Source organism: Lissotriton vulgaris, chromosome 2_1 (genome assembly GCF_964263255.1).
Source record: "Lissotriton vulgaris chromosome 2_1, aLisVul1.2, whole genome shotgun sequence".
Lineage (NCBI taxonomy): Eukaryota > Metazoa > Chordata > Amphibia > Caudata > Salamandridae > Lissotriton > Lissotriton vulgaris.
The window spans coordinates 360,888,169-360,914,643 of NC_141687.1; the positions used below are offsets into that span (position 1 = coordinate 360,888,169).

Consider the following 26,475-nt stretch of genomic DNA (forward strand, 5'->3'; position numbering starts at 1 on the left):
GACCTGACACTTTATGTGGATGGTTCATGTATGAGAACAAGCACAGGAGAGTTAGTGGCCGCGTATGCAGTGACCACTGATACTGAAGTCATAGAGACACATCGTATTGACACCCTGTCTGCCCAAGCAGCAGAACTTGTTGCTCTGACCCAAGCCTGCATACAAGCCAAGAACCTGAAAGTAAACATATACACAGATTCACAGTACGCATTCGGAGTCGTACACGACTTTGGAGTTCTTTGGCAAGAGAGAGGTTTTCTGACCTCCCATGGGGCCAAAATACAGCATGGTCCCCTCATTCAAGCTCTGTTAGATGCAATACACTTGCCTACAGCAATAGCCATCATGAAGTGCAAGGCACATACTAAAGTCACAGATACTATTTCACAGGGTAACGACCTGGCAGATCGAACAGCTAAACTTACAGCCCAGACTCAAACAGACATTCCAACTGACACGACAAAGACTGAAGTACCATCACTGACAAATTGCAAGACAGTCAGGGATCCCTCACAAGATGTACTCGACATACAGACACATGCCACTCCAGACGAAATCAAGAAATGGACTGAACAAGGAGGGGTCCAGACAGATCAGGGATGGATGACAAAAGGCAAAGCCACGTGGTTCCTCCCTGACTCCATGGTTCAAGCTATCATAAATACAGCACATAGTCCAGCTCACTTAGGGGAAAAAGCCATGTTAGACAGTATACAGAACATCTGGTTCAACAAGCATTTACGTGCAGCAGCAAAACAGAAAGTGTGTACCTGCATGATCTGTTGTCAGTTCAATCCAGGTAAAGGCATTCCCGTGGAACATGGTGGATTTCATCCTCCTGACCACCCTTTTGAAGTCCTCCAGATGGATTATATTCAGATGGACAGATGTCGAGGATTCAAGTATGTCCTCGTAATTGTATGTGCCCTATCTAGATGGACGGAAGCGTACCCAGTCCCAGATTACACTGCTGTGACCACTGCCAAGCAGTTGGTCCGAGAATTCTTCCCGCGATACGGCTTGCCCCGTGTCGTGTACTCAGATAATGGACAGCCATTCTCTTCTGAACTGATGAAACAAGTATCTCTTCTGTTAGGGTACCAGTGGAAATTCCATTGCGTACGGCACCCAGAGGCAGCAGGTCTCGTTGAGAGACACAATCAGACTCTCAAAACAAAGTTAGCGAAGGTCTGTGCAGACAAAGGCGTGGATTGGATGGTAGCCTTGCCGGTTGCCCTCTTTTACATGCGTATGGTAGCTCATTCCAGAACCGGACTATCCCCGTACGAGGTGGTTTTTGGCAGACCGCCGAATATGTGGGGTACGCCTATGCCAAAAAAAATAACAGATGTTGACAGTACTATGCTGACAGATTACCTGGCTTCCTTGATGTCTGCACTCCTTTCTTGTCGTTCACAGGTTGCAGCTGCCTTCCCCGACAACACCCAGGTGAAGACTCATGCAATTGTTCCGGGAGACCTGGTGTTTGTCCGTAATTTCGACCGTTCAAGCCCTCTGGAGCCCCGCTGGCGCGCACCCAAGTTGGTCCTGTTGACGACGAGGACCGCCGTCAAGGTCGAGGGGAGAAAAGGATGGCTCCACGCCCATCATGTGAAACGTTTCCATGGACTTTGTTCAGTAAAGGATTCTGAGAACTGTCCCGAAAATATTGACTCTAAACCCCCTTTGCTAGAAAAGACTCCGCAACAAGAGTATAGACAAAAACTACGGTCTAGTAAGTCAGACAGCGTTTAATTGTTTAAGTCCCCCTCGGGTGAAGCGGTTAGACAGGTTCCTGACATGTATAAGATCGTAGACCCAAATAGCCAGAGAGATAGGCAAAAAAAGATGAAAGAAAAGTACTGCAAGAACTTACGCAGTAGATGCATAGTAACTCTGATCATTATGTTTTTTATAGTATATCGATTATATGTATAAGCTTGACGCTACATGTTTTCTTTCCTCCTCTTGGTTCACATATACATTCTTCTTTCAATGACACTGTAGAGCACACATTCAGCGACCTGCCACCCCATGAATTGTCATATCGACTAGCACTGCGCAATAACACTTTTATTCGTATGTTACACCATTCTCACCAGACCAGCAATGTAACAAATTGCTGGGTATGTGGCCGACTCCCACCTTATCAGAAAATGAAGGGAGTTCTGCCCCTCTTTCCTTATCCGTTTTCGCACAATGGTTCGTGCGGAGCCTGGTTTGCTTTAATGTCATCAACACAAGACAGACAGTTCACAAATTCCCAGAGTGAATGGATTTGGGGGGACCTGAATATAGTAATGAATAAGGCATGTTTTCCCGACAAAGATGGTTTTCCCCAAAGGAAAGGAACAGATCTAGAAAATGTAGTGTACGAATTAGGGAATGTTTCCCTTAACCTCATGATTCTGAATGTCCAGTCCGAGACCAATACAGGTTCACCGTTTATAACAGTTTTACCAGTAAAAGGTGAATTGTGCGTTAGAAAGAATGGTTCAGTGCACTTGGGACACAGTGATTGTAATACTGTGGTCGAATTCAATGATAAAGGAAAGTCTACTTTCAAAGCTTCCCGACATTCCTATTTCATTTGCGGTCAGACAGCTTATGTACGTCTGCCCTTAGGCTGGGGTGGAACGTGTTATATTGCGTTCCTACTGCCACCTGTTTTTCTAGCCCCATCCCATTATCATCGAGACTCCCGACTTGTACATGTTAGACATAAGAGGGACCTTTCCCCAGTTATCTATTACACTGAGTCAGCGTGGGACCAGTACAAGGATTATATTAAAGGATATTTCTGGTTCGTAGGTCCCATCCAAAACAGTAAATTAATACGCAAATTAACCAGAACTTTGGAAGCAGTAGTGAATGAGACTACTTCTGCCTTAGGAAACTTAACCGAGGAACAGTCTGCTATGAGACTTGTTGTTCTTCAGAACCGCCTTGTTCTTGACGTCATTCTGGCCGATAGGGGCGGAGCTTGTAGAGTGATCGGCTCCAGTTGTTGTGTGTTTATTCCTAATAACGCACCATCAGTGTATGCAGCAATAACAAGGCTCCATAAGATAGCTCACGAGATACACCAGAATCCAGGCACCTGGACTTGGTCCGGTTGGCTCTGGAGTGTGATATCAGCCTGGGAATGGAAAGTATTGTCATTCCTAGGAATAATACTGCTCGTAGTATTCAGTTGCTGTCTCTCTGCAATGTGGCCCAGCGATTTGCGGCTTGTGTGCCACTGCCTGTATTCCCCGTCCACGTTCACGCTCCCGTGCACAAATGACAAAGGATGAGAAAATGATGCTATATGAACAAATAGATGGTCTCATGAATATAGATGTATCCTAAAGGGCACAGTAGGGGACAAGGAGGGAATGAGGAAATAGAAATTTTATGTGGCCAGTGTGTCCCCCACTCACACCCTATCCATGTACCTATGCCCCATGTATGTCCGTGTTATCATGTAATTCCCTTCCCTTGCCTGTAATAATAAGGCCCCTGCATTTCCGTCTTATGTTAACATGTCAGTTATTAGGCCTTCCATGAATGAGACGTTAATTCTGCACTGAGGCCTACGTTGCCAATGCATTTACATGGTACACGTTTAAAAGTCGAGAAGCACACGTTTTTGTGGCACAGCCGAGCCAGGCCCTGAATTCAGGCTCCGAGCCTCTTCTGACTCTGAAAGCTGCAGTTTAGGTATGCATCCCTGACCTCTCCCTTACTCCCTGCTCAGCCGAGAGGTGCCCGGCCTGGCCTGCCTGCCAAGACGGTATTTTGCCTACAGTTATCTGCTCAGCTCCGCAAAAACATTCCAGTCTAGTGAAAGAGGTAAACATATTCCGCCTTCAGAGCATAGGGCCTAGCCTTCCTGTCTCCATGCAAGTGATTTACTGAACCCGTTGCCATAGAAAGCCCATGGTCCCCACGCAATGCACGAAGAAATATATGCGCACACTAGCATTTAGTGATGAACAGCCTTTACTCGAGAGACCTTTACTTCAGACAATACATCCTCCAAACACAAGATATCAGATGTGCCAAAGGTGCAGGTCGTACTGACATCCCAGACTCCAGACTCCTCTACTAGTGCTAAAGTCAGCTCCCCCCAGCTCTCCCCAGTTATACGTCAATTTCACGTCATGACCAGTTACGCGCACATGTAGGGTAAAGGTTTCTGCTGACTCTGCAGACCTCCTCTATGCATCCACCCATCTATGACACACCTATGACTCATCAAGTGAACACCCACGTGTATGCCTCTTTACACGCCTTCCTTCACGCCCATGTATTCTTATCTCTCTCTTTCACTTGCTCCGCCTGGAGTGTACCGCCTTCTCTATTCATTGCAATTGTATGGCTTTACTATATATAATGTGTTGTGTGAATAAAACGTCCGATATCGACCCTTCCTGAACTTTAGTGGTGATGGAACCCGATTCTCCACTGACTCGAGTCATTGTATTAAAGCCCTTTTGACTCGGACACCACGGACTCTGCCTCTCATTTTTATGAGCTATCCTTATTCTTTATTATTGTATAGAAACTATGTCCGGGTAATATTTAATTTACCACACACCCCACAAATAATATCAAATTGCTAGCTCCTGCATGGGCCCCAAGAAATGGGGCCACTTGCAGGGAGCCGGCAGGGACCCTGGGGCTCTCTTGCTGCCCACCTAAAAAAATAAATATGTGGTTGCCCCTTGTGAGACCAGGACACATCAACAAAAAAGCAAAAAAAAATAATAATAGAGTACCCATAGCCGCATATTAATTCTGTGCTTCGTCAAAGAGCACCCCATAATGCCCTGCGTGGTTATTTACATGTTTATTTGTTTTAGTGATGTCCCTAGAAGGGTAAGGGGCTACAATGAAGTCTGCAGCCCCACCCCAGCAACATTAGAAAAAACATTAGAAAAAAGCTCAGTAAGTGTTCTGGGTCATTGAAACCATGACCCCAGGAGAACCTATCATATTTTTTAAATGCACTTTCTCCCAAGCTGGAGCTTTTGCTCTATAGCTGGGAGTGGGACACCTCAAAGGGCTGATGCTATGGCTGGGTTTTATGTAGCCTGAAGATGTATTACAAAAATACAAGGCCCTCTTGATACTGCTTTTATGATTGTATTTTTTGGACTTAAAAATGTTAATAGAAAAATAGTCTTAAAAAAAAAAAAGGTTGACTATTTATGTTCACATTTTTCACCCACAAAATGTAATAAGAACAACTATGGAAAAAGAGTCACAGACATGTATTTTTTATAAACCTTTTTTAAATATTGTTTAATCAATTGTTAATAAACATTGCATTGTGTGTGTATAATTGAAATATACGTTTGATTGTAATTATTGGCGATTTATGACGTAAGTTGTTAGAGCTGAAATATACATATATAATGCAAAGCCTTCGCATGTCGGGGAGTGGCTGCCCGCGGAGGTTGGATGCAGATCTTGGGCACAGGCTCGGTCAGCCATTCATGGCTTTTACGTATAGTAATAAAACATTCCTTTACATTAAAGAAAACCCTGGCATTTTACTCGGAAAAAAAACAAAGGATAAAGTGGCGTTCTAGTTGGATATGATAAATATATCTTACTTTGCATTTAAAACCCCCCAAAACAAACCTTAGATATTCACTGAAAAAAGTTAAATGGATGTTCTAGGTAGGTGAAAATGTCAGTTAAAACATGTTGTTTTAAATAAAGAAACTTGCCCATGATAGTTATCTCAAGTAACTATTACTCGTGCTCCAAGATAATTATAACTTGTTCACTGAAAATTACCCCACATATTACATCACTCATGACATGTTCTGCGACATCATTAATAATATCACTTCATCATTTGCTATTACGGAATTGATGACAAAACTGCATGGAGGCACACTTTATAGTTACCTCAGCATTTGTGTATTGACTACCTGTGCACTCAGTACAGTGGACTACACACATGCGCCAGAGAGCTGTGTATGATATACAGGTCTTGCACACTTACTGATGCAGTGCAGTGCTGGAGCTGTTCTGCAGTAATCGGAAGCTTGTCCTACTGTTGCCTTCACTGTGAGAGGGAAGCATTTTGTTTTGCCAGTGCCAAGATTCATCTGTTCTTTGAAGTGTGATCCCTTCACTTAAGTTTCCCCACCTGCACCCATCCATTGGGAGAGGGATGACCGAACTACTGCTACCACCCTGCACCTGTTCTGTTCAGAAAGAACATATCCACTGCTGTTGCTTATTTGTACCTGTTCTATGAGGAGATGAGTTTGAATTGTACAGTCGTACCTATTCTTTGATGAAGGGCAGCTTGCACTGTTGCTTCCTGTTCTGTTTGCGAAAGAAACGTAACGTCTGTAGCTGCTCCTTCTGCTTCCACTTTTTGTTTACTTATTATTGTTTATGGAAGATTACCCTGCTGCTGCGATGTTGCATCTGTATTGTGTGATAGTGGAGCATAGAATAAAAAGCTTTGCTACACAAAAGTCAAAATGATTGGCATTGTTGGTGCTTGTTTTAATGGAAATATGTGAGCCAAGCTTACTTTTGGTTTTGTATGTGAGTTTTTTTTAATGGACTAGAGCACCTTGAAAATTTGAAAACATAGTTGGTACCAGCTGTGACCCCCTTCGGCCAATGTTGGCATTTAAGGTAACATTACTTTTCATGTTGGAAATTCTGAGCCGATAATAACAGTATTGAAAGCAATTCTAAAAGCCCTAGAATGCAGCATGTCTGACTGAATTGAGTCCTGTTTGAAGTTGAAACCCTTGTGAAGAGCAAAATGATAAAATTAATTTGTGATTAGCTTTTTTGTTTCTGGTAGTAAATAGAGTTAAACAGTCCAGTGGTCGAGGGGGCGAAGATGGTGTTTCTGGTGCAGATGTGAGCACCTAAGTCTACTTGATAGACATTAACACTCCTCAAACATAAAAGATGTGACAAAACTGTAATTACCCAGAACAATAGGAGTGTACATGTGTTCAGGTACTTCAACCTAGTGCACCTCTATCCCCCAACTCTCATGGGATCAAATAGTAGAAGCTCCAACTGAGATGCTTGAAGAGGCAAGATAAATTAAACACGACTGTACCTCCCATAAATGCTCAGCATTGCACCTGGTACACCTATATGTAGCCCACTGCTTTGAACAGGGGCGGGATGTGCTGTCTTGCAAGAGCTGTCTTGCAAGGTCTGCCAGTGCTTCCAATCTTTCAAATAAGTGCTTCAGCCTAAATACCCAATGCCATGCATTTGTTTTTTTTTGTTTCTGAAGTGTGATTGCAATATGACGGAACCTTATCACCTGACCATTGAACTACTAAATAATTTGATACTTGTGTGAATGTTGTTTGTCTCCCTTTGTATTCTCCATTTCTGTTGGCTATTGTACTGCAGCTTTAATGGTTTTCTTTAACCTCTCTCTGCTCTCTCCCATAAAAGTTGCTGCGGAAGTCAGGGGTGCGAACACCCCTCCGGGATCTCATGTTGCAGCCCAATGCCACCTCAGAACCCAAGCTCCCAAACCAAACATGCTCTCTGTCTAGCAAGAGGATGCTCACCCCACTACTGAACAAGATGCCCACACAGGCAAGTTCATGCAATATGTAAATTCCTTGAAAACCATGGCCAAGTGTTTGCCAATTTAAAATGTTTGTGCTAGATCATGCTCTTCCCTGTAAGTCTCTTTTTTTCCCCGAGAAATCTTTTGGACTTGTAGTTTGTGTGTCTGAATAGAATGAAACTTTTTTGTTCCTCACATCCTTGGGCCTTTTTAACGCGCTATTATGAGCTGCTTCAAACTGCAGTGCTGAAGTTGTCTTTATATGCCTTTGCACAGTTTTTGATTTTCCTCATAACTCATGGTAACCTCTAGAGAAGGGTCACAGCATTTAGGTGGACCGAAGTGGCCAATCGAACCATTGTTCTGTGTGATAGGCTAATGTCCCTGGTCTTGGGGCCTTATCCCTCCAGCTCTCAAGCGAGCTTTGGGGGTGAAATAATGTGCTCCTCTCTGATGAACATTGAGAACTGTGATTTGTTGTTTCGGGCTATATGTAAACCTCTCGTTCAAGTTCTTCAACAGACTATTCAGGATATAGATCCAAGAGTTCCACGAGTTCGTTTTCCTGAATTAACTAATCTTAAAAAAGTTTTTTTTAGAAGAATATAATTATTTTTCTATACTGATATGTTAAATAATTTGTTTGCCAGTGGTTTCTTATTGTTGCTTTATCTTCTTTGCAGTCCTTTCCTGATTGCATTTAATATAAATTTTTATTTTATTTCATTTATTATAATTAATATTTATTTCTTTTTACAGATGGCTCATGTTTCTGAAATGGGAACGCCAGTCAATGTTTGCGCTGATATTCCACTTCAGCAGATGCTAGAAACAGAGGGCAAGTTGGCCAATCACTTGCCTTTCTCCGGTACCATCCTGGACTCTGGTACAGAAAACATGAGTCTCCCTGTAGATGTAACTTCAGAAGGTGAACCTTTTGTGTCGGATGATGTGGAAAGCATAGGCCTTTACTCGAAATTCACAAGTAACACCCCCAAGGAACCAGAGAGTATTGGAACACAAAAAGGAGAGTTTGCTTCTAATTTAACTCTGCACAAATCACTAGTCTCGCCATTTGAAGTGCCAGAGACGAGGGAGTCCTACCTGCAATCAAAGGACCATGGTGAAAGCATCATGGCATGGCTAAGTCCAGATAGGAGTGCTGCTGTTAAGTCTATGGCAGGCCAGGAGACAGTGATGACATATTTGCATTTGGACCCTGCTGCTGGAGTTTCCTTATCCAAAGGAGAAAAGGAACCTTCGATCTGTAGTTTAGACAACCAGGGTCCCAATGCACATTCCTCTACTGCCAGCGAGTCTACTGCTGCACCGTCTCTGGAAAACAAATGCAAACAGGGGTTTCAGTGTGATGTATCTGCCTATAGCCCTCTCACATTAATGCATGCTTCTCTTGAGCCTGAGAGGAGAAGAATTGCTGCTGAAACTGTTGAATCAACTGGCGTATTAAATCATCAAGTCCTGGAGACAAATGAAAAGGGAAGAGTTTTTCTTTGTAAGGAAGGAAGGAAAGGAGCCTTGCCTGTTTCATTTGAGGTAGAACATATCAAGCATCATTGCTATGAGCCAGGCAGTGAGGAGGGGCTCCCTCAAACTCCATCTAGAAAACATGTTTGTGCATACCCTGATTTCCACTGCCTTTCTTCAACATCTACATTGCACCAGAGTAGTAGCTGTGTTAACCAAATAGGCACCAGACCTCCTGGAACCATGACTGAGAGGAATCGAGACGAGTCGCTGGCTGCTATCTTTCCATTGAAAAATGAGGAGCTCATCTTCCAAGAGGAGAACTTGGATGCACTAACCATGTGTAGAGTTACAGCTCAGGAAGGGGTGCTAAGCGTACGGACTGTGGGTTGTGCACAGTCATTGAATGACATTCAAGGTGAGAGTTTACTTGACCCCAGTGGTAAGGGGGAAGCAGAATGCTCACCACTGAATGCTGTTATCAGTGAAAGGACACCAGCCGTGATCACAAATGATGATTCTTCTCTACCCTTCTGTTCTGGAATGGACAAGTCACTAGAGTTGAGTAGCAGCATGGTGAATGGTCGGCTACTGCCCTTGCATGTGAATGGAGACCCCCTCCTTAATGGTGGGCAAGAGGAGAAAGCTGCCCCACTCTTAACTGGTTCTTCAGAAGACGATATAGTTGGGGTCAAATTTGGCAGCAGTGAAAAGGGTATGGAGCCCTCAGGCTGCAGTGAGCAGGAGACTGTTCAGCGCTCTACTATCTGTGAATATCAAGGAAGTGTTCTAAGGCAGACGAGCTGCAGTCATGACCCATTCATTGAAATGGAGACTTTCAGAATAATCAAAAACGCAGGTATGTTGCCTAGTACAAAGCAAACTATGGGGCCAGAGTTCCCTGGCCCACAAACTACTCATCTTCCTGAGGATGAAACTATTCTGCAACTCTCTGAATGGGACTTGAATGCTAGCTTGGAGCGTTTTATTAGTGAGAATCGGTTGGGACACCGCTGCCTTTCTCAAGCCACACCCTGCAAAACACCGGTTCTTCAAACCGAGGCATGGAATGAAGCCTCTTCGGGCATTAAGCCAACAGCTGAAACAGTTGCTAAATCTACAGCTGCTTTGTGTACAACAGAACATATTGGGATGTTAAAGGCAGAAGAGCATGGTTTGCACAGTGGTGTGCTACCTTCGGGCATTGGAGAGAAGCCAGCTAACCTAGAACCCCCATCGACACCATTGTCTTCCAAGTTTGAAAGTAGCAGACAAGTCCTGAGTCCTTGTGATCTGACCAGAGATTCCACTTTTAATTTACCTGAGAAGCGTGTGAATCTCGATTCAGCATTAACAGATATGTGTCCGAGTAAGTCAATATCCGTTTCTGAGCAAGAATCCAACACCAGTATGACACCACTCTCCACATCTGCTTTAGTCACCTGGCTCACGCCCTTAGACCTGCTGGAGAAAAGCATGAACATTTCTGCAAGTGATATCTTTAGGCAAATGGAATGGTCTCCTGTCCCTCAACAAGAGGCTGGTACAAATGTAACTCCCATTTCCCGTTCCAGTGCTGTCACATGGATGACCCCTATCATGATTATGGAGAAGAGCATAAATACCTCGGCTAGTTTTGGCAGCCTTCGGGTGAGACGGAAACCATGCACGCAAGACAGTGGGGATGTAACGGATTCCTTGCTATGGAAGTAAGTCCCTGAATACAAATCCATGCTTTTTTTTTCTTTACATACATAAAGAAAATAGCTTTTCAGGCACAGCTATTGATGTTTTCACAATTGTATGGTGTGGTGCTTGGAATCAGTGTCATGAGAGTTGCAGGGGGCACCTTCTAAATTTGCAATTACAAGTTCTGGAGTTAAAACCAAAATATTCATTATCCCAAGGCCATAATAGTTGCCCATTAAGCCTTAGAGTTGCTACCCTCACAATCCAAAACAACCAGTAAAGGCTTGTAAAAATGTATCCTGTTTAATATAATACTTCAATGTTCCCTGTAATTTATGTGCACTGTAAGGTTGAAGTATGATAATAGGTGTTTCACGGTTATGAGTAAGCGGTTGGTGCTATTGTACCTTAGGAGGTGCAACAGTGACACATGCATAGTATTGAAACACTGCCACCATACATTTACATTCATAATCGTGCATCCCCAGTAGTCATTGACAGTTTTGTTGTCTCTAAGTAGAGGTGGTAATAGTTAATGACTGCAACTCTGTATTCTTTGTGCAGCTTGTTAACAAGATCTATATGCATAACACCTGGAGCAGTGATAAATCTTGCATTACTGATATGGGTGGTATGTGTCCAACTAGATTGCCAGGTTATATTTTACTGCTTTTGTTTATCTACAACTCCACAAGGTTTTTTGTTGTTGTTCATGTTGCTTAATACCATGGTTTCTGAGATTACAAAACTGCTGTAAATTATGGGTGCTTTTAATTTGCAATTTAATAATCATTGCACATAGTGTTATTCTCCATGTTCACCCTTTCTGAGTATGAGGGGAAACTTTATCTTTAGATGGCATTGATGCATTTGTTGAGTAAATAAATGTTATATTTGTGTAGTGCGTTATGCCACCATAAGCCTACTTTGGCGCACTCATTGTGGAGAGCAGAGATGGCATTTGGAGAGTGAAAAATATGGATCAGCTTAGAGGCAATGAGCCTTTTGCATAGCATATGCGTGCCTGAAATGTGAGTATATTAGCAAATTAAGCGATAATGTATTCTGAGTAGGCCACTGTCTGTTAGCAGGCAATGAGGGATGGAAGGAGAAAGTAAAGTAACAGGTGGGGTGGTGTGAAATATAGAAGAGCATGAGTTGGTACATATGTAAAGTTTTTTCAGAATAGTAATTGGTCTTCAGACAGTCAAACTCTGGAATACAAATCCCAACTTCCTATAGGGGCGTGATTGCAGATCCTAAAAAAAGCAACAAATTACCCTAGATCTACAGGTCAAGTAGCTTCATAAAGTTGCTTGACCAATCAGGTCTCCACTCAACCGTCAGGTAGTAGTGAAAAATAAATTGTACTTGACACATTTTAATATGTCAAAATTATTGCGTGAAGCCTTTGCGGAGGGTTAAGTGGACTCATGAAACACTGCATCCAGGGAGTCTGCTCAGCCATTCCTCATTTTGAGGCTAATAAAATGAGTGCCATCGATTTGCAACTATAAGCATCCATTCTGTCGTGAGTGCCGAGCAATTCTTCATGGTAAACAGATATGTATTTTAAAAATTGGACTGTTAAGTATTTTTGTTTGCTGATTTTCATTGTGTATTGAAGTATTGATGTGACGGAGAGTGTCATATAAAGAAGAGCTTGAGACATGACTGACTCACTAACCTGATTACTCATATAAATGCAAGATTGATGGGACTGATTCTATCCCATTCCGGACCCAAATTCATTGCTCAAAGTCGATCCTGACATATGAGTGCCTAGAATTCTTAAGCTTTCATTGTAGTGACTAAATAGAAACCAGACAATCAAACGAAAAATATGTCATTCAACGGAATATGTCCCAGCTCTGATGAGATTTTAAGGTGATCGTTGCATATAACAGTCTGTTGCTCAGTCTTGCTTGTGATAAAGCTAACTTGTGATAGGCTGCTCTACAAATTTGCACGCTTTCAGTCTGCTCATTTGCATCATGTCATGTGGCACCTTGAGACGGTCTAGGAGTTTTAGACGTAGCACTCTTCCTTCTAGTACTTAAGTTTGTTTTGACCTTTTAGAAGTGTGAATTCTCTCCATGGGCTCCGCATTTGAAATGTTGCTGGCTATAAAGCTGGAACTGGTAACCAGTATCGCATTTGTCTGCTTCCCAGACCTACCAATATTTCAGAGGCAGGTTAGGGAGAGGCAGCCATTCATGTAATAAAATGCAAGCTATTTCATGACTGGGCCAAGTGCCTACATTAACCCAAGGATTGCTGAAATTATACACATTTTTCAACTTTAGCGTTGCATTTCTATGCTGAGACCTATGAAAGAGTTTGATCCTTTTTAGTATATAAAAAACACTCACCGAAGCGCCAGGTCACTAACAACTGGCTTTCAAGGTTTCCAGGCCTACAAACGCTTACAGGTGCAATGGAACACCGTCAAATTAACTTGCACACCACTTGGGTTGATGAGAGTGGGCAAGGGGATGGCTTTAGAACTAAACATTAAATCTACAGCCATTTGGGAATTTACTTGCTTTTAGGAATGCATTCTGAATTCTTCTCAGATCTAAATTCTGTGGATTCTCTCTAGTTTTTCGCGGGAACATTTGAGCACTATCCCTCGACAGGAGTTGGAGAATCGTCTAGAGAACACTCTGACTGTGATTGAAGTACTTTCCCGCCAACTTCAGGACTGGCAACAGAACCGGGGCTTGCCTACCTATCTAGGCCCATCAGAACAAAGAGAGGCTTGCATTCAGACAGATGTCATCCACATATCTGAGGTAAGATCAATTGAGGCTTGACTTTATTTTGAATTTGCTATAGTTTTGCTTAGGGTGATTTTGAGATAATTTTGCACTGGCCTGAAAAGAAAATGGGGTGAAGTTTGAGAAATCTGTGCTATAGAGTTGTTCCATTTAAAAAACATATTTTTCAGTTTCCTTTTCATCTTGTAAAACAACTAGTAAGTATCCAACACTGGTAGAATAACACTGTTCTCAGCACACCAGTATCCAATATTAGTGACTGTCCCTAGTTCCTTTGTAGAACACTCACAGGGTACCCAAGGAGGGGAAGGGAAATTGATATAGCGCCACAGTCTAATCGAAAGACAGGAATTTATTTTTTATAGAAAATATCTCCCTTTCCAAGAAACGCGATGCTTCAGCAATCTGTCCTATAAAAATTCATTTGCCCTGGCTTTTGGTGCCATGATGCAGCCTTGGCAGCGTTCTGCTTCTAATGGAGCTCTGATAAGTGTCTCAGCATAATTGGAGATGCTTTTATTATATCGGTCTGAACTCTTGCAAGACTTTCATTATATAGCGTTTCTTCAAATCTACATACAGGGGGCTTGGAAGTAGGCAGAAAGTGTGAGAGCAAGCCTTGGAATGGTCTCACAGTCTGTGCAAACACCCAGAAACTAACATATTTAAGGGTATTCTCCATCTCCTCTCCCAACTTGAAAAGATTGGAAATTTACTCCTGACCAGGGCGGGAGCAAAACCTTTTCCAGTTTGGGTGGGAGTGGAGGAATGTGGCTCTAGAGAAAGGGAACTTGCAATTGCTCAGCAGATTTTGACGCGAACAAATATACAAATGTATACTTGCGACAATAGAATTAATAAACATTTTTCTAGAGGTATAGTATTCAGACCTATTCTGTAAACACTTGTGAATGCGTCAGATCTGCAGGTACACTTTTGTGACTTTCTTTGAGAATCTGTCCCATAATTAATCTTCATGTTACCTACAGCGAATTTGCACTGATTTTCCATTATTAACATTAGAATATTTTTGTAAATATTGCATGCACCAAACATGTTTTACTGGGAGATGTCTCAGAAGAATGGTATTTAAACTTGCACAATAGTTTAGTAAAACGTTCTTTTGAAATTGCTTATTTTGTATGCATTTTATTTTCAGACAGCTGAAGGAAAGTACTCCTTTTTGACATGGTCACCCTCACTTTTTCCCTGGTATTCAATGCTATTTTGACTGTAAGTGCAATGGGTTCCTGCTAACCAGGCACCCAGTGCCAGACCTCTTTTCCAAAAGTGTACAGTTGTTCCCCCAAGTTGACAAGACGTTTGACACCCTGTAAGTCTCTATTGAATTGTACATCAAAGAGGGTCCCCAAGGCCTGCAGCATGTATTTTGCCACCCTAAGGGATCCCTCACCAAACCCCTACAGATTGCCACTGCAGGCTGTATGTCTTTATGCAGACAAAAGTGAAAATGACAGAGCACACAGCCCTATGTGCCATGCATACAGATGCTGCATACAGAATATGTACCTCGCCCCTGCAGCAGGCCTTCCAGCTCTACGGCGGGGTGCACTACACTACATTTGTGGACATATCTGCATGAGCAGATATGCCTGTGTGCTGGCCAATTCAATTCGATGGCAGGACCAGAGGCTCTGATTATGCTTTTTCCTTCTTCGCTTTACTACAATCAGAAAACACAGCAGCCAGAAAAAGCACCAAAACAACTTTTCTTTCCAGATCCAGGAAAAAACAGTTCCAAAATCACAACATTCCAAGCATGAAACTACAAAGTCCTTGACTTCACGGGCGCAGATCAGCCGGAGTCCTTCTTCAGTGTCCCTGAAACCCAGATAGACGCTCCAACTCTACTGCTCCTCCTCTTTCTTCGCTGCTAGTCAGCCAGATATGTCATGTTTTTTCTTTTCTCTTTGGGGTTCTCTGTTATCTCCGCTCGTGCGGTCCCCCCCGTGGGCTGTTGGTTCCCTGTTATTGACATTTATTGCCTTAAGGTGTTTTCTCGTTTTTTGCAGATTCCCTCCGGCCGTGGAAGCGATCACTTCTTACGCGGCCGCCGCCTGTCATGTATTGTGCCTCGGATGCACACTAGGGGGATCCTCACGTCTCGCTGCTCCTGCGGCGCGCTCGCGTTAGTCTGCCAGGAGCGCTGCAGGAGCAGAGTCACCGTGAGCCTTGCCCCGCTGCCACACTGTAAAGGCCCCGGGTTCGGGATCCATACTTTCCCACATTTGTTCTTCCGACGCCCCAGCGGGGGTCCATATTGCGGTGTGACCGCGGTGCCGTCTGAGGGCGTTTTTGATTTGACACGCAGTGCACGCTTCTGAACGCGTAAGGTGGCAGTTAGGCCCGGTCACTGACGTGAGGGCAGCACGCTTTCGGGGTGCGTGTCCCTCAGTTTGCTGGCTGGTGGCCGCCTTTGTCAGTCTTCCAGGCTGCCCACATTGCCCTTCTGTAAGCGGTGCTTGGTCTGGTGGTGAGGTGCTTGCCTCCTCTAGCACTTTTTGCCGGTATTGCAGAGCTTGATAGCAGATCCTAGCAACGATGGAGGGCTCTTATGAGGAGGAGGAAGTGCATGAGTGCCTTCCATTTGATGATGACTTCTATGATGCAGTGGATAATTCTATTTACCGCTGCGTCAACTAAGTCGTTGGACCCATGGGACAGCGGTTGACGGACCGCATTATTCAGGAATGCGATAAGTTAGGCCAAGCCCATCTGGCCGCTTCGGCGGTCCCCGCGCCGTCCTCTGCGGCTGCAGAGGAGGCCACTCCCTCACCCCCTACGAAGGTTTGTGTGCAGGACGGTACTGGGGAGGTGCAGGGGGTTGACAATGAGGCTTTTGAGCGGTTGCGCTCTGCCTTTCTGGCTAGAGGGTCCTCTGCTCCCCCGCGCCTTCGTTGTCCGTGGTGCCCGCGGAATCTTCCCCCCCCTCCTTCTCCGGCCCCAGATGGAGATTCGCCGGGAGACACAGATGACAATGACGGGTCCTCGCGGTCGTGGAGACTGGCCAGTTCTTCTGCGACACTACCTCAGGATGCTTCGGGTATGCTGAATCCGGATAAGATTGTTCATCCGCGTTCCGCTGCCTGGGCACCGGGGGACAAGGTGGCGAAGTTCATGGCCGGTCGCCTCCGCAAGCTACTCGAGAAGGAGGCGCGCGGTTGTTTGAGGGCCGAATGTCCTCTACCAACTTTGGAACATAAAGTGGCCCTCACCCCTGAATTGGATTCTAAGATGACAACGTTCGGCAAGTTTATGAAAGACCCTCGGAAAAGTATTGATAAGTATTGATCGGTCCTGTCAGGACAAGTTGCTGGATGTCGTTGGGCCACTTACTAAAATTCTAGACATGGCCGAGGAGGCCAAGGCGGTGGGTTCAGTTATTTCACCGGAGGTTCTGTCGAATTGGGCCCAGCGGGCGGTTGTGTTTGTGGGGAATGCGAATTGCGCCATCTCCACATTACGCCGTCGCTCTCCTTTTGATCAAGCTGGACCCAAAGCTTGGTGATTTGGCTTCGGTGGAGGGAGGCCTTTTTGTGGATCCCTTCGTCAAGGAATTAGGCAAGTTTATGTCCACCTTTACGTCTCTGGACAAAGCGCAGTCAAATATAAAAAGGGTGTTCCAGAGTCATTTTTCCCAAGGGGCTGGGCATGGGAGGGGCCGCTCGCCCAGCCGTCGAGGCCACCAACAGCAATACCCCAACAAGGGGCAAGGCTCCGGTCGAGGGCAGTATAATTCCTCAGCTAACTATACAGAATTGTACCCCACCCGTGGGCAGCGTATCAGAGGCCGAAGGGGCTTCCAAGGTCAATTCCGGTGGCGGCAACAATTGTGTGTGCTTCCGGCCACGCACCTGCGTATTAGGGGGCGTCTCCAGGAGGCTTGGGAGGCACTGACTTTCGATGCATACCGTCTGCGTGTTTCACGTCGAGTTCTACGACACTCCGCGTCAACCAGTACCTCCGGATCCCATTGTGTTTTCAGAGGAGGATGGGCTGTTGGGCGACGACGAGGTGTCGGACCTACTTCAAAAAGGGGCAATTTGTCATTCAGAGTTGCATCCTCACGGGTTCCTAAGCAATCTTTTTCTTGTGGACAAGGCAGATGGGGGACGCCGTCCGGTGATCAACCTGAAGGAGTTCAATGGGTGGTTGGTCTACCGACACTTCAAGATGGAGGGGATCCATCTGCTCAGGGACGTCCTTCTTCAAGGCGACTGATTAATCCGTCTGGATTTGAAGGATGCTTATCTGGTCGTCCCCTTTCATCCTCCGCATCGCAGGTTCCTTCAGTTCCGTTGGCGGGGTCAGATCTTAGAGTTTACCGCTCTTCCGTTCGACCTGGCCTCCGCTCCATGGTGTTTCATCAAGGTTCTCCACCCGGTTGTGGAATTTTTGCAGGGGCAGGGCGTCCGCCTCATAGTCTATCTCGACAATATGTTACTGATGGCACAGTGCCCGTCGAGGTTGAATCTTCAGCTGCAGCGGACGGTCTCTCTCCTCCAGGATCTGAGTTTAGTGGTCAACAGCCAAAAGTCCATCCTGTGCCCAACCAAGTCTCTGGGTTTTCTTGGTTTCATCATAGACTTGGTGAAGGCCACGTTGAGTCTGCCGGCTCGCAAAATGGCAAAGATTCGTCACAAATTGTGCCAAACCATTTCCAAGTTCCGGACTTCTCTCGGGCAGATTGCCCGGCTGGTAGGGCTTCTTTGTCTTCCATTCAGGCAATATTCCCAGGTCCACTGCAATACAGGGCGATGCAACGTCTGAAGGGTTATCATCTTCGGCGGGGCCTCTCCTACGATCAGCCCTTGGTCATAGAGTTCGACGCCAGCAGAGCGGGCTGGGGTGCCCGTTGTGAACATTTCTCCACAGGCGGCGTTTGGTCGTTAGAAGAGCAGTCTCTTCAAATCAATTGCTTGGAGCTCCTCGCGGGGTCCTTCGCAGTTCGGTGCTGGACCAGGAACCGAGTGTCGTCGTGTGTTCTTCTAAAGATGGACAACGTCTCAGCGGTCCGTTAAGTCAATCATCTACGGGGCACGCGTTCTCGAGCGCTAACGAATTTGGCGAAGGAGTTTTGAGGCTATTGCTTTTCTCACCATATCTCTGTCACGGCGGAACACTTGCCGGGGCAAGCCAAACAGGTAGCCGATTGGCACTCCGGTCACCTGAGGGACGTGAGTCTGTGGAAACTGGACAGGCAGGTGTTCCAGTGGTTGGCAGATGTGTGGGGTCACTTCTCGTGGATCTGTTTGCGTCATGTCTGAACTATAAGGTTCCCCGGTTTTTCAGTTGGAGGCCGGATCCGTTGGCGGAAGCAACAGACGCCTTTCTCCAGGATTGGGCGCCGGAACAAGGGTTTGCTTTCCTGCCTTTTCCGATAATTGTGCGTGCGGTGGCCCAGGTGCGCCGGCAGAAGGCGACAGTGGTGATGGTGATGCCATTTTGGAGATCTCAAGTGTGGTTTCCAGTTCTTCTGAAACTTTCTTGGGATTTTTCAAACCTACTCCCCCACTTCCCTCATCTTCTTCTGAATCCGAGCGGAGAACGCCATCAGTTGGTGCTGCAAGTGGGGTCTCCGCCTCCTGGCATGGCAGCTTTCCGGTGACGTTGGTCGCTCCCGGGCCTTTCGGGATCGGCTGAGGTTCTTTTGTCCAAAACCTGGGCAGACACCACTTCGAAGAGATGCCGCTCAGCTTGGTCTAAGTGGGTACCTTGGTGTCTTCGACAGGGTTTGGATCCCGTGGTCGCGGTTGTCGTTCCCATCTTGAATTATCTGGCGGAGTTGGTTACTGACGGTATGGCGTATCGTTCGGTCAATGCTGTGCGCTCGGCTATCCTACAGCACATTGTCCGGTGGATTGGGCCCGATTGGCGCGCATCCTTTTGTGTGTAGGCTCTTACGGGGAGTACGGCTGTCCTCACCGCCGGAACCACGATATTCTTTGTTATGGGATGTTAACGTGGTGTTGAATCTTTTCCTGTCTTGGCAGGCGAACAAATACCTATCGCTTAAGGAGCTGTAAGCTAACTTGGCTATGCTTTTGTGTCTGGTCTCTTGCCGGAGAGTTTTGGATGTTCGCACGTTGGATATTTCTCTGCGTGTTTTTTCCCCGGATGGGGTGACTTTTACGGTAGGACGTCTGACTATATCTTTGTCTCGAACAATTTCATATCCAGCCTTCTCAGATGTTCCTAAGTTGTGTGTAGTGCAGTGCCTTAAGGCCTATGAGGATATGTATTTTGTATTTGTATTTGTATCTGGGTTTTATATCGCGCCAAATCACCGACGGGTCTCAAAGCGCTTTTGACCAAGTACAGCAACAGGAAGAAGGGTGGATGGGATGCGGACTGCCGGCCTATCTTACGGGGATGTAAACGCGTCCCCGAAGAGTAGAGTCTTCAGGGATTTCCTAAAGCGGAGAAGATTAGATTCTCTACGAAGCACCTCCGGTAGCTTATTCCAAATGGTGGGGGCTTGGACTGAAAATGATGCAAGACCTTCGTCCTCCGGGCGAGAGACAACTCTTGATTGCCCTTCGTAAGCCTCGTAAAGCTGTGTCCTGACCCACTATAGCTAGGTGGGTACGAGGGGTTAGGCAGGAGGCTGGCATTGATACGAAGCAGTTTGGTGCCCATTTGGCCAGAGGCGCCATGGCTTCTAATGCTTTTGCTCTTGGGGCGTGTCTGGAGGATTTGATTTCAACGGTTTTATTTCAAACCGGTGGTGGATGTGGCACGTTTGGTGGTAGATAAGCTTTAAACTAGCATAATCAGAGCCTCCGGTCCTGCCATAGAATCGAAATTTGCCTAGCTATAGTGATGGTAAGTTTCAATTCTATTAAGGACACGGAGGCGAGGATTATCCCTCCTGCTGCACTGTAGGTGCGAACCCTCCTGTATGTGAGAAAGTAACCTCTTTCTGATCATTTCTTGACGTCACTGTAGCGCTGTTCTTCTGACTGACTGACTGAATTATTTGTAAAGCGCTCTTATGCTGAGGCGTCTTGGCGCTGTAGAACAGAAGGCAGTACAAAGGTCGATTAGGGCATAGGAAAGAGCCAAGTTTTTAGCACCTTCCTGAAGCTTGTTCTGTTCTTGTCCGGGCGTAGCGCTAGGGGCAGAGTATTCCACAATTTGGAAGCCTGGTAGGAAAAGGATTTTCCACCCCATCGTTCTCTCCTTATTTTTGACAAACAGATCAGATCTTTACTTGCAGATCTTAATGTGCGAGAAGGCAAGTAACGAGGGAAGAGATTGTTAGGATCCTCTGATCCTTTCCCATAGAGAGATTTGTGAACCAGACAGAGGGCCTTGAAATGGATTCTACGCCTAACTGGGAGCCAGTGAAGTTCTCGCAAGGCTGGGGATGTGGGATGTCTTTTTGGGAGGTTCAATAAGACCCTGGCTGCTACGTTTTGAATTGACTGGAGTTTGGCAAGCTGTTTTTCACCTATACCTTAATAGAGTGCATTGCAATAATCTATCCAGGACATTATTAGAGCTCCCATCACTGTTTTCCTTCAGTTGAGAGGTATGTATGGGAAGATTTTCCTGAGCACCATAATAGTGTAAAAACAGGCCGATGTTACCTGACTTATTTGTGCTGTGCATGTAAGGTCTTTGTCGATCATAAATCCGAGGTCTCGGACCTTTTCGGCAGGGGCTGGACACCTGCCCGCCTCTGGGGGCCACCAGAGGTGACTCCAGATGGATGGTTTTTGACCAAACTCAATTACTTCAGTTTTTTCGGTATTCAGTTTTAAGTAGTTGTGACTCATCCATTTTTTAACATCTAGAAGACAATTTCTGAAACGTTCTGCCGTGCCTTCCACCGTTTGGGGAAAGTGACACTGTCAATTGGGTGTCGTCGGCGTATGACACTAGATGCAGATCATGTGATTTTATTAAAGCTGCAAGAGGTGTTATATATACATTAAACAGTGTAGGCGAGAGCGCCGATCCCTGGGGGACTCCACCCGGAAGCGAAAACTCTTCAGATTGGAGACCTCCCCAGCGGATTTGCTGTATTCGGGCATCTAAGAAGGATTCAAGAAGAGATAGAGCAGTGTCAGTAATGCCCAATGCCCTCAGCCTGTTCAATAAGACCTGATGATTAACGGTGTCGAATGCTGCCGTTAGGTCCAATAGAATCAGGGCTGCTCTACCACCTTCATCCATTGTTCTGCGGATATCCTCTGTTGCCATAATTAAGGCAGATTCGGTGGAATGACATGATCAGAAACCATGTTGTGAGGGGTCTAGTAGGTTGTTGTGATCAATGTATTTCATGAGCTCCTGGTTCATGACTCTTTCCAGGATTTTGGCTGGTAAGGTGAGACAGGATATCGGCCGATAGTGTTTGAGTTCCATAGGGTCTAAAGTTACCTTTTTGAGGATAGGCCTGATGCATGCTTTCTTCCAGCTCTGAGGAAATATGCCAGAGCTTGTGACCTCATTGAGCAAGGGGGTCAGAGCAGAGCTTATTGTCTCGAATCCGGTGTAATATATAGGGAGGGCAGGGGTCCAGAGGTGATCTTGATTTGGTCTGGGTTAGCAGGGTGGTGACCTGTGTCATTTCTAGATGTGAGAAGTGCGAGAAATTAATTACATCAGGTGGTGAGGGGACTCCATGGGTCTCTGCTGTTCTAGCGACTGAGGTATGAAGATCGTCGTAGACCGCCTGGACCTTTTGTTGGAAGAATAGAGCCATATTCTCCACAAAGTTCTGATCTGGAACAAAGATGGTGTCGCGAGGACTCTTAGATAGGTGTGCAACAGTTTTAAATAATTCCTTTGAGGAATTTGAGGCCTCTTGAATTTCATTGATAAAGAAGGCCGATTTGGCATGTACTATCGTTATCTTATATTCGTGTAACATTTTGGTGTATTCTATCTTGTTATGGTGGCTATAATCAGATCACCAGATCCGCTCATAGCGACGACATTTACATTTTATTAGTTTAATATCAGGGGTGTACCATTGAGCAGTGACTGCTCGTCTTCTAGGTTTCTTAGATTCCTCTGGGGCTAACTCGTCCATTGCTTGGCTAATCCAGGTGTTAAAGTGGTTAGCTCCATTATTACTATCGTATGTTCCGGGTAGTGCAGGATTCCTAGAAAGCACATTCAATATTTGGTTGGCTTGGAGCTGTTTCCAGGGACAAATTTTAACTGGCAGTGTATGATCCCTGCGCAGAGTGATTGAGAGATTCGTTTGTAGGTTAAAGAAGATAGCTGCGTGGTCTGACCATAAGACTGGCAAGATCGATGTAATCTTTATGTGGTCGTTATTTGTAAAGAAACCATCAAGCGTATGTCCAGCAGTGTGCGTCTGTTTGGAAACTATCTGGTTCATCCCAAAGCTTTGGAAATTGTCAATTAAGGTGGCCGCCTCGGTGTTATTATTCTCCTCGAGGTAAAAATTAAAGTCACCTAATACAGTGAAAGTGGCTGCATCTGAGGTGGATTCCAGAAAGGCGAGGAGAGCCTTAATAAAAGGGGCTCTGGGTCCTGGGGGCCTATAAACCAAAAGACTGGAAAAGACGGTTTGATTTCTGTCTTTAACCTTGAAGGCATATGCCACAGAGTAGCCGTTCGGAACATCTATGTTTCAGTCAGGTCCTGACGTTTCGGACGCCCATGTTTCTGTGAGGAAAACGAGGTCAGCGGAGTTGTCAGTTAATAGAGCTTCTAGTTCGTACCTATGTTTCGACATTGATCTAACATTTCTGAGTATGTTTTTTTAAGGTTTTATGATTATCAGGTAGGCCATCTGGGGTATGGGTAAATCGATTTGTGGGCAGTGAGTGTAGGCAAGTAGTATTAAACCTGCTTCCACCTCTGCTCGAGCGCTGCTGGCTAAAGAGGAGAATGGGTGGTACGCTATGTATCCGAAATCCGCCAGAAGCGCACTTTGAAATCTTTGAGATACCAATATTGTGCAAGATGGTCGGGTGCTCACAGGAACCTGCCTCTAATAGAAGCAGTTGTGCTTTAGAGTAGCTTTATATGTCAGAATGGGCAGGGGTCTGGGCGCTGGGCGTCTGTCCGACGCGGACGGGTGCAGACAGGCTCGCCGCCGGCACGCCCGCTGCGCTCGTCCGCTGCGCGTCCGACTGGGCATTGGGCTAAATAGGCTCTTGCCCGGATGTTGTGTCAGCTAGAGCGCGTCCCCACCAGTCCCACCAGTCCTAAGATGGCGGCTGTGTGGACTGTGAGGCCCGAAATTACCCTGGTTTCCCTCCGCAACAAACGGGACTTCCCGCGGCGGAACAGGGAATAGGGGAGTTAAAGTGAGTGTGAGACAATTTTCAAATCAATTGAGCAAAATACAGCGTTAGTTAAAAACACAGACAGTTTATTTAAAAAACGTAGTAATCACGATTTTTAAAATATCACAATGATTTCCCTAGCAGTAGTAAATGATTGTAAGCAAGGACCGGGCAGGTCGTTTCAATCTGGTGATGTGGGTTTTCTTAATTGGCTGTCTTCAACAATTCCGGTATGGGTTTTGACGCATTTTTTCCTGTTACAGGGAATACTGGTGCGAAACAAGACCAATGAAATTATCGGGTAGCAGGTCAAAGACAGAGGAGGAGCAGTAGAGTTGGAGCGTCTATCTGGGCTACAGGGACACTGTGGAAGGACTCCGTCTGATCTGCACCCGTGGAGTCATGGACTTTGTAGTTTCATGCTTGGAATGTTGTGATTTTGGAACTGTTGTTTCCTGGATCTTGAAAGAAAAGTTGTTTTGGTGCTTTTTCTGGCTGCTGTGTTTTCTGGTTGTAATAAAGCGAAGAAGGAAAAAGCATAATTCTCGCCTCCGTGTCCTTAATAGAATTGAAACTTACCGTCATTATAGCTAGGCAAATTTCGATTCCTGCCAATACAAGTTACCACGGAAGCCATTTTAAGTGCATGTGCTGGACATCGATGAAACAAATTCTCCAGCTACATGATGGCTTCACTGAAACCAAAGATGTCTGGTATCAAACATCTCGTATTAATAAACCCACCCTAATTCCAGTGATGGATTTATTAATGCATGCACCTAGAGCGTACCTTAGAGGTGCCGTCTGAAAACCTACTAACTACTAGAGTGCTGACTGGCTAGTCTTAGTCAGTCTGCCACCACAGATGAGTTTTTGACCCCCAGGGTAAGGGCCTTTGCTCCCAGGAGGTCAGTAGCAAAGCCTGTTCGAACAGAAAGAACTCTGAGGACTCTGGACCACATAAACCTGACGCTTGTTAACACCCTTTGTTCCAAGCCAGAGTTGAAGTGGGCTAATGGTACCAGCGTGGTCCTCCAGCCCTCCACAGAAGAAGTCCACCTTGTGTTTGCCAGGAGGGGACTCCTCGACGCCGCCTGCAACCCCTGTGTGCAGCCCCACCCTGACTGTGAGTGACTTGGCTGTGAAAAACCAGACACTCATGACACCTCTGCACCTGGCGTAAGTGGAATTGGCCATTAAATCAATGGGGTGTTACCCATAGAATCAAAGGACCTGGGTGTCAATTGGTATAAAGAAAAAAACAATGGTCCTTGACTATTGATCAGAGAAAATACTCGTCTGGAATTATTTTATACTTAGGGATGCAATTGAATCTGCATACTTTGACTCAAGCAAGTGGGAGACATATATTCAATTTTATACTGATATGTTACACAATAAATGCAAAGCAAAAAATAGTACCCAAGGTTAAAGAGGAAAAAATTACCACACTTCAAATATTTGTTCCTAAACAATTTTACACATTTATTTACAATTCAATGAGAAACAATTAGGATGATGAATATAAACGGCGCAAGTACAGTGAGAGAAGGAAAAGGGTGCTCAAGTGTTTAGATAGAAAAAGGAAAGCGTATTAAACTGTACAATTCCAATATTTACAACAACCAAAAGCGGGGAACCTTCCGCTTACAGATTGGCCTGTCCATACAGTTTTGACGGGAGGGAAATGGGACAATATGGGTACAGGCACACAAATTAAAAGGCGTCGACGTTTCGACCCTGGTGCTCTAGGGATGTTAAAGGCCTCCCCACATTTTGGAACACATCACGCCGGCACCGTTTGTGACCTCCAGACGGACTAGACCAGGTGACGAAAGTACCAAATAATTACTTACCTAGAGAGGATATTGACTACCTCCATTTACATCACCACCCGGTCGCCCGTGGGGGCGCCGGTAGGACTTTCCCTTTTCATCTTCATTAGTGGATACTACATTATAAAGAACCGTTGACCAGTCCAGTGTTAATTACTCCAGATCACCCGCAAATCATTAGGTGATCCGCCCCCTGGAAGCCGGGACGAACCTTCATCCCTGATCAGCTTCATTGGTGTTCGTAACCAGAATACGTGCCTGACTACGGCCAAGGTCCCCCCCCCACCCCTGTCCTGAAGAAGACCCGCAGCCGAGGCCTTTAACATCCCTAGAGCACCAGGGTCGAAACGTCGACGCCTTTTAATTTGTGTGCCTGTACCCATATTGTCCCATTTCCCTCCCGTCAAAACTGTATGGACAGGCCAATCTGTAAGCGGAAGGTTCCCCGCTTTTGGTTGTTGTAAATATTGGAATTGTACAGTTTAATATGCTTTCCTTTTTCTATCTAAACACTTGAGCACCCTTTTCCTTCTCTCACTGTACTTGCGCCGTTTATATTCATCATCCTAATTGTTTCTCATTGAATTGTAAATAAATGTGTAAAATTGTTTAGGAACAAATATTTGAAGTGTGGTAATTTTTTCCTCTTTAACCTTGGGTACTATTTTTTGCTTTGCATTTATTGTGTAACATATCAGTATAAAATTGAATATATGTCTCCCACTTGCTTGAGTCAAAGTATGCAGATTCAATTGCATCCCTAAGTATAAAATAATTCCAGACGAGTATTTTCTCTGATCAATAGTCAAGGACCATTGTTTTTTTTT

General features: G+C 45.3%; 1 protein-coding gene across 1 annotated transcript in view; it reads left to right on the forward strand.

The window, feature by feature from the left end:
* SPAG5 (sperm associated antigen 5) overlaps positions 1-26,475 on the forward strand; it is a 643,746-nt gene that overhangs the window by 20,488 nt on the left and 596,783 nt on the right. The window contains exons 3-5 of the mRNA XM_086955159.1: positions 7,444-7,590; positions 8,324-10,758; positions 13,341-13,533. Of these exons, the coding sequence (XP_086811285.1) occupies positions 7,444-7,590; positions 8,324-10,758; positions 13,341-13,533 (2,775 nt within the window). The remainder of the gene's footprint in view (positions 1-7,443; positions 7,591-8,323; positions 10,759-13,340; positions 13,534-26,475) is intronic.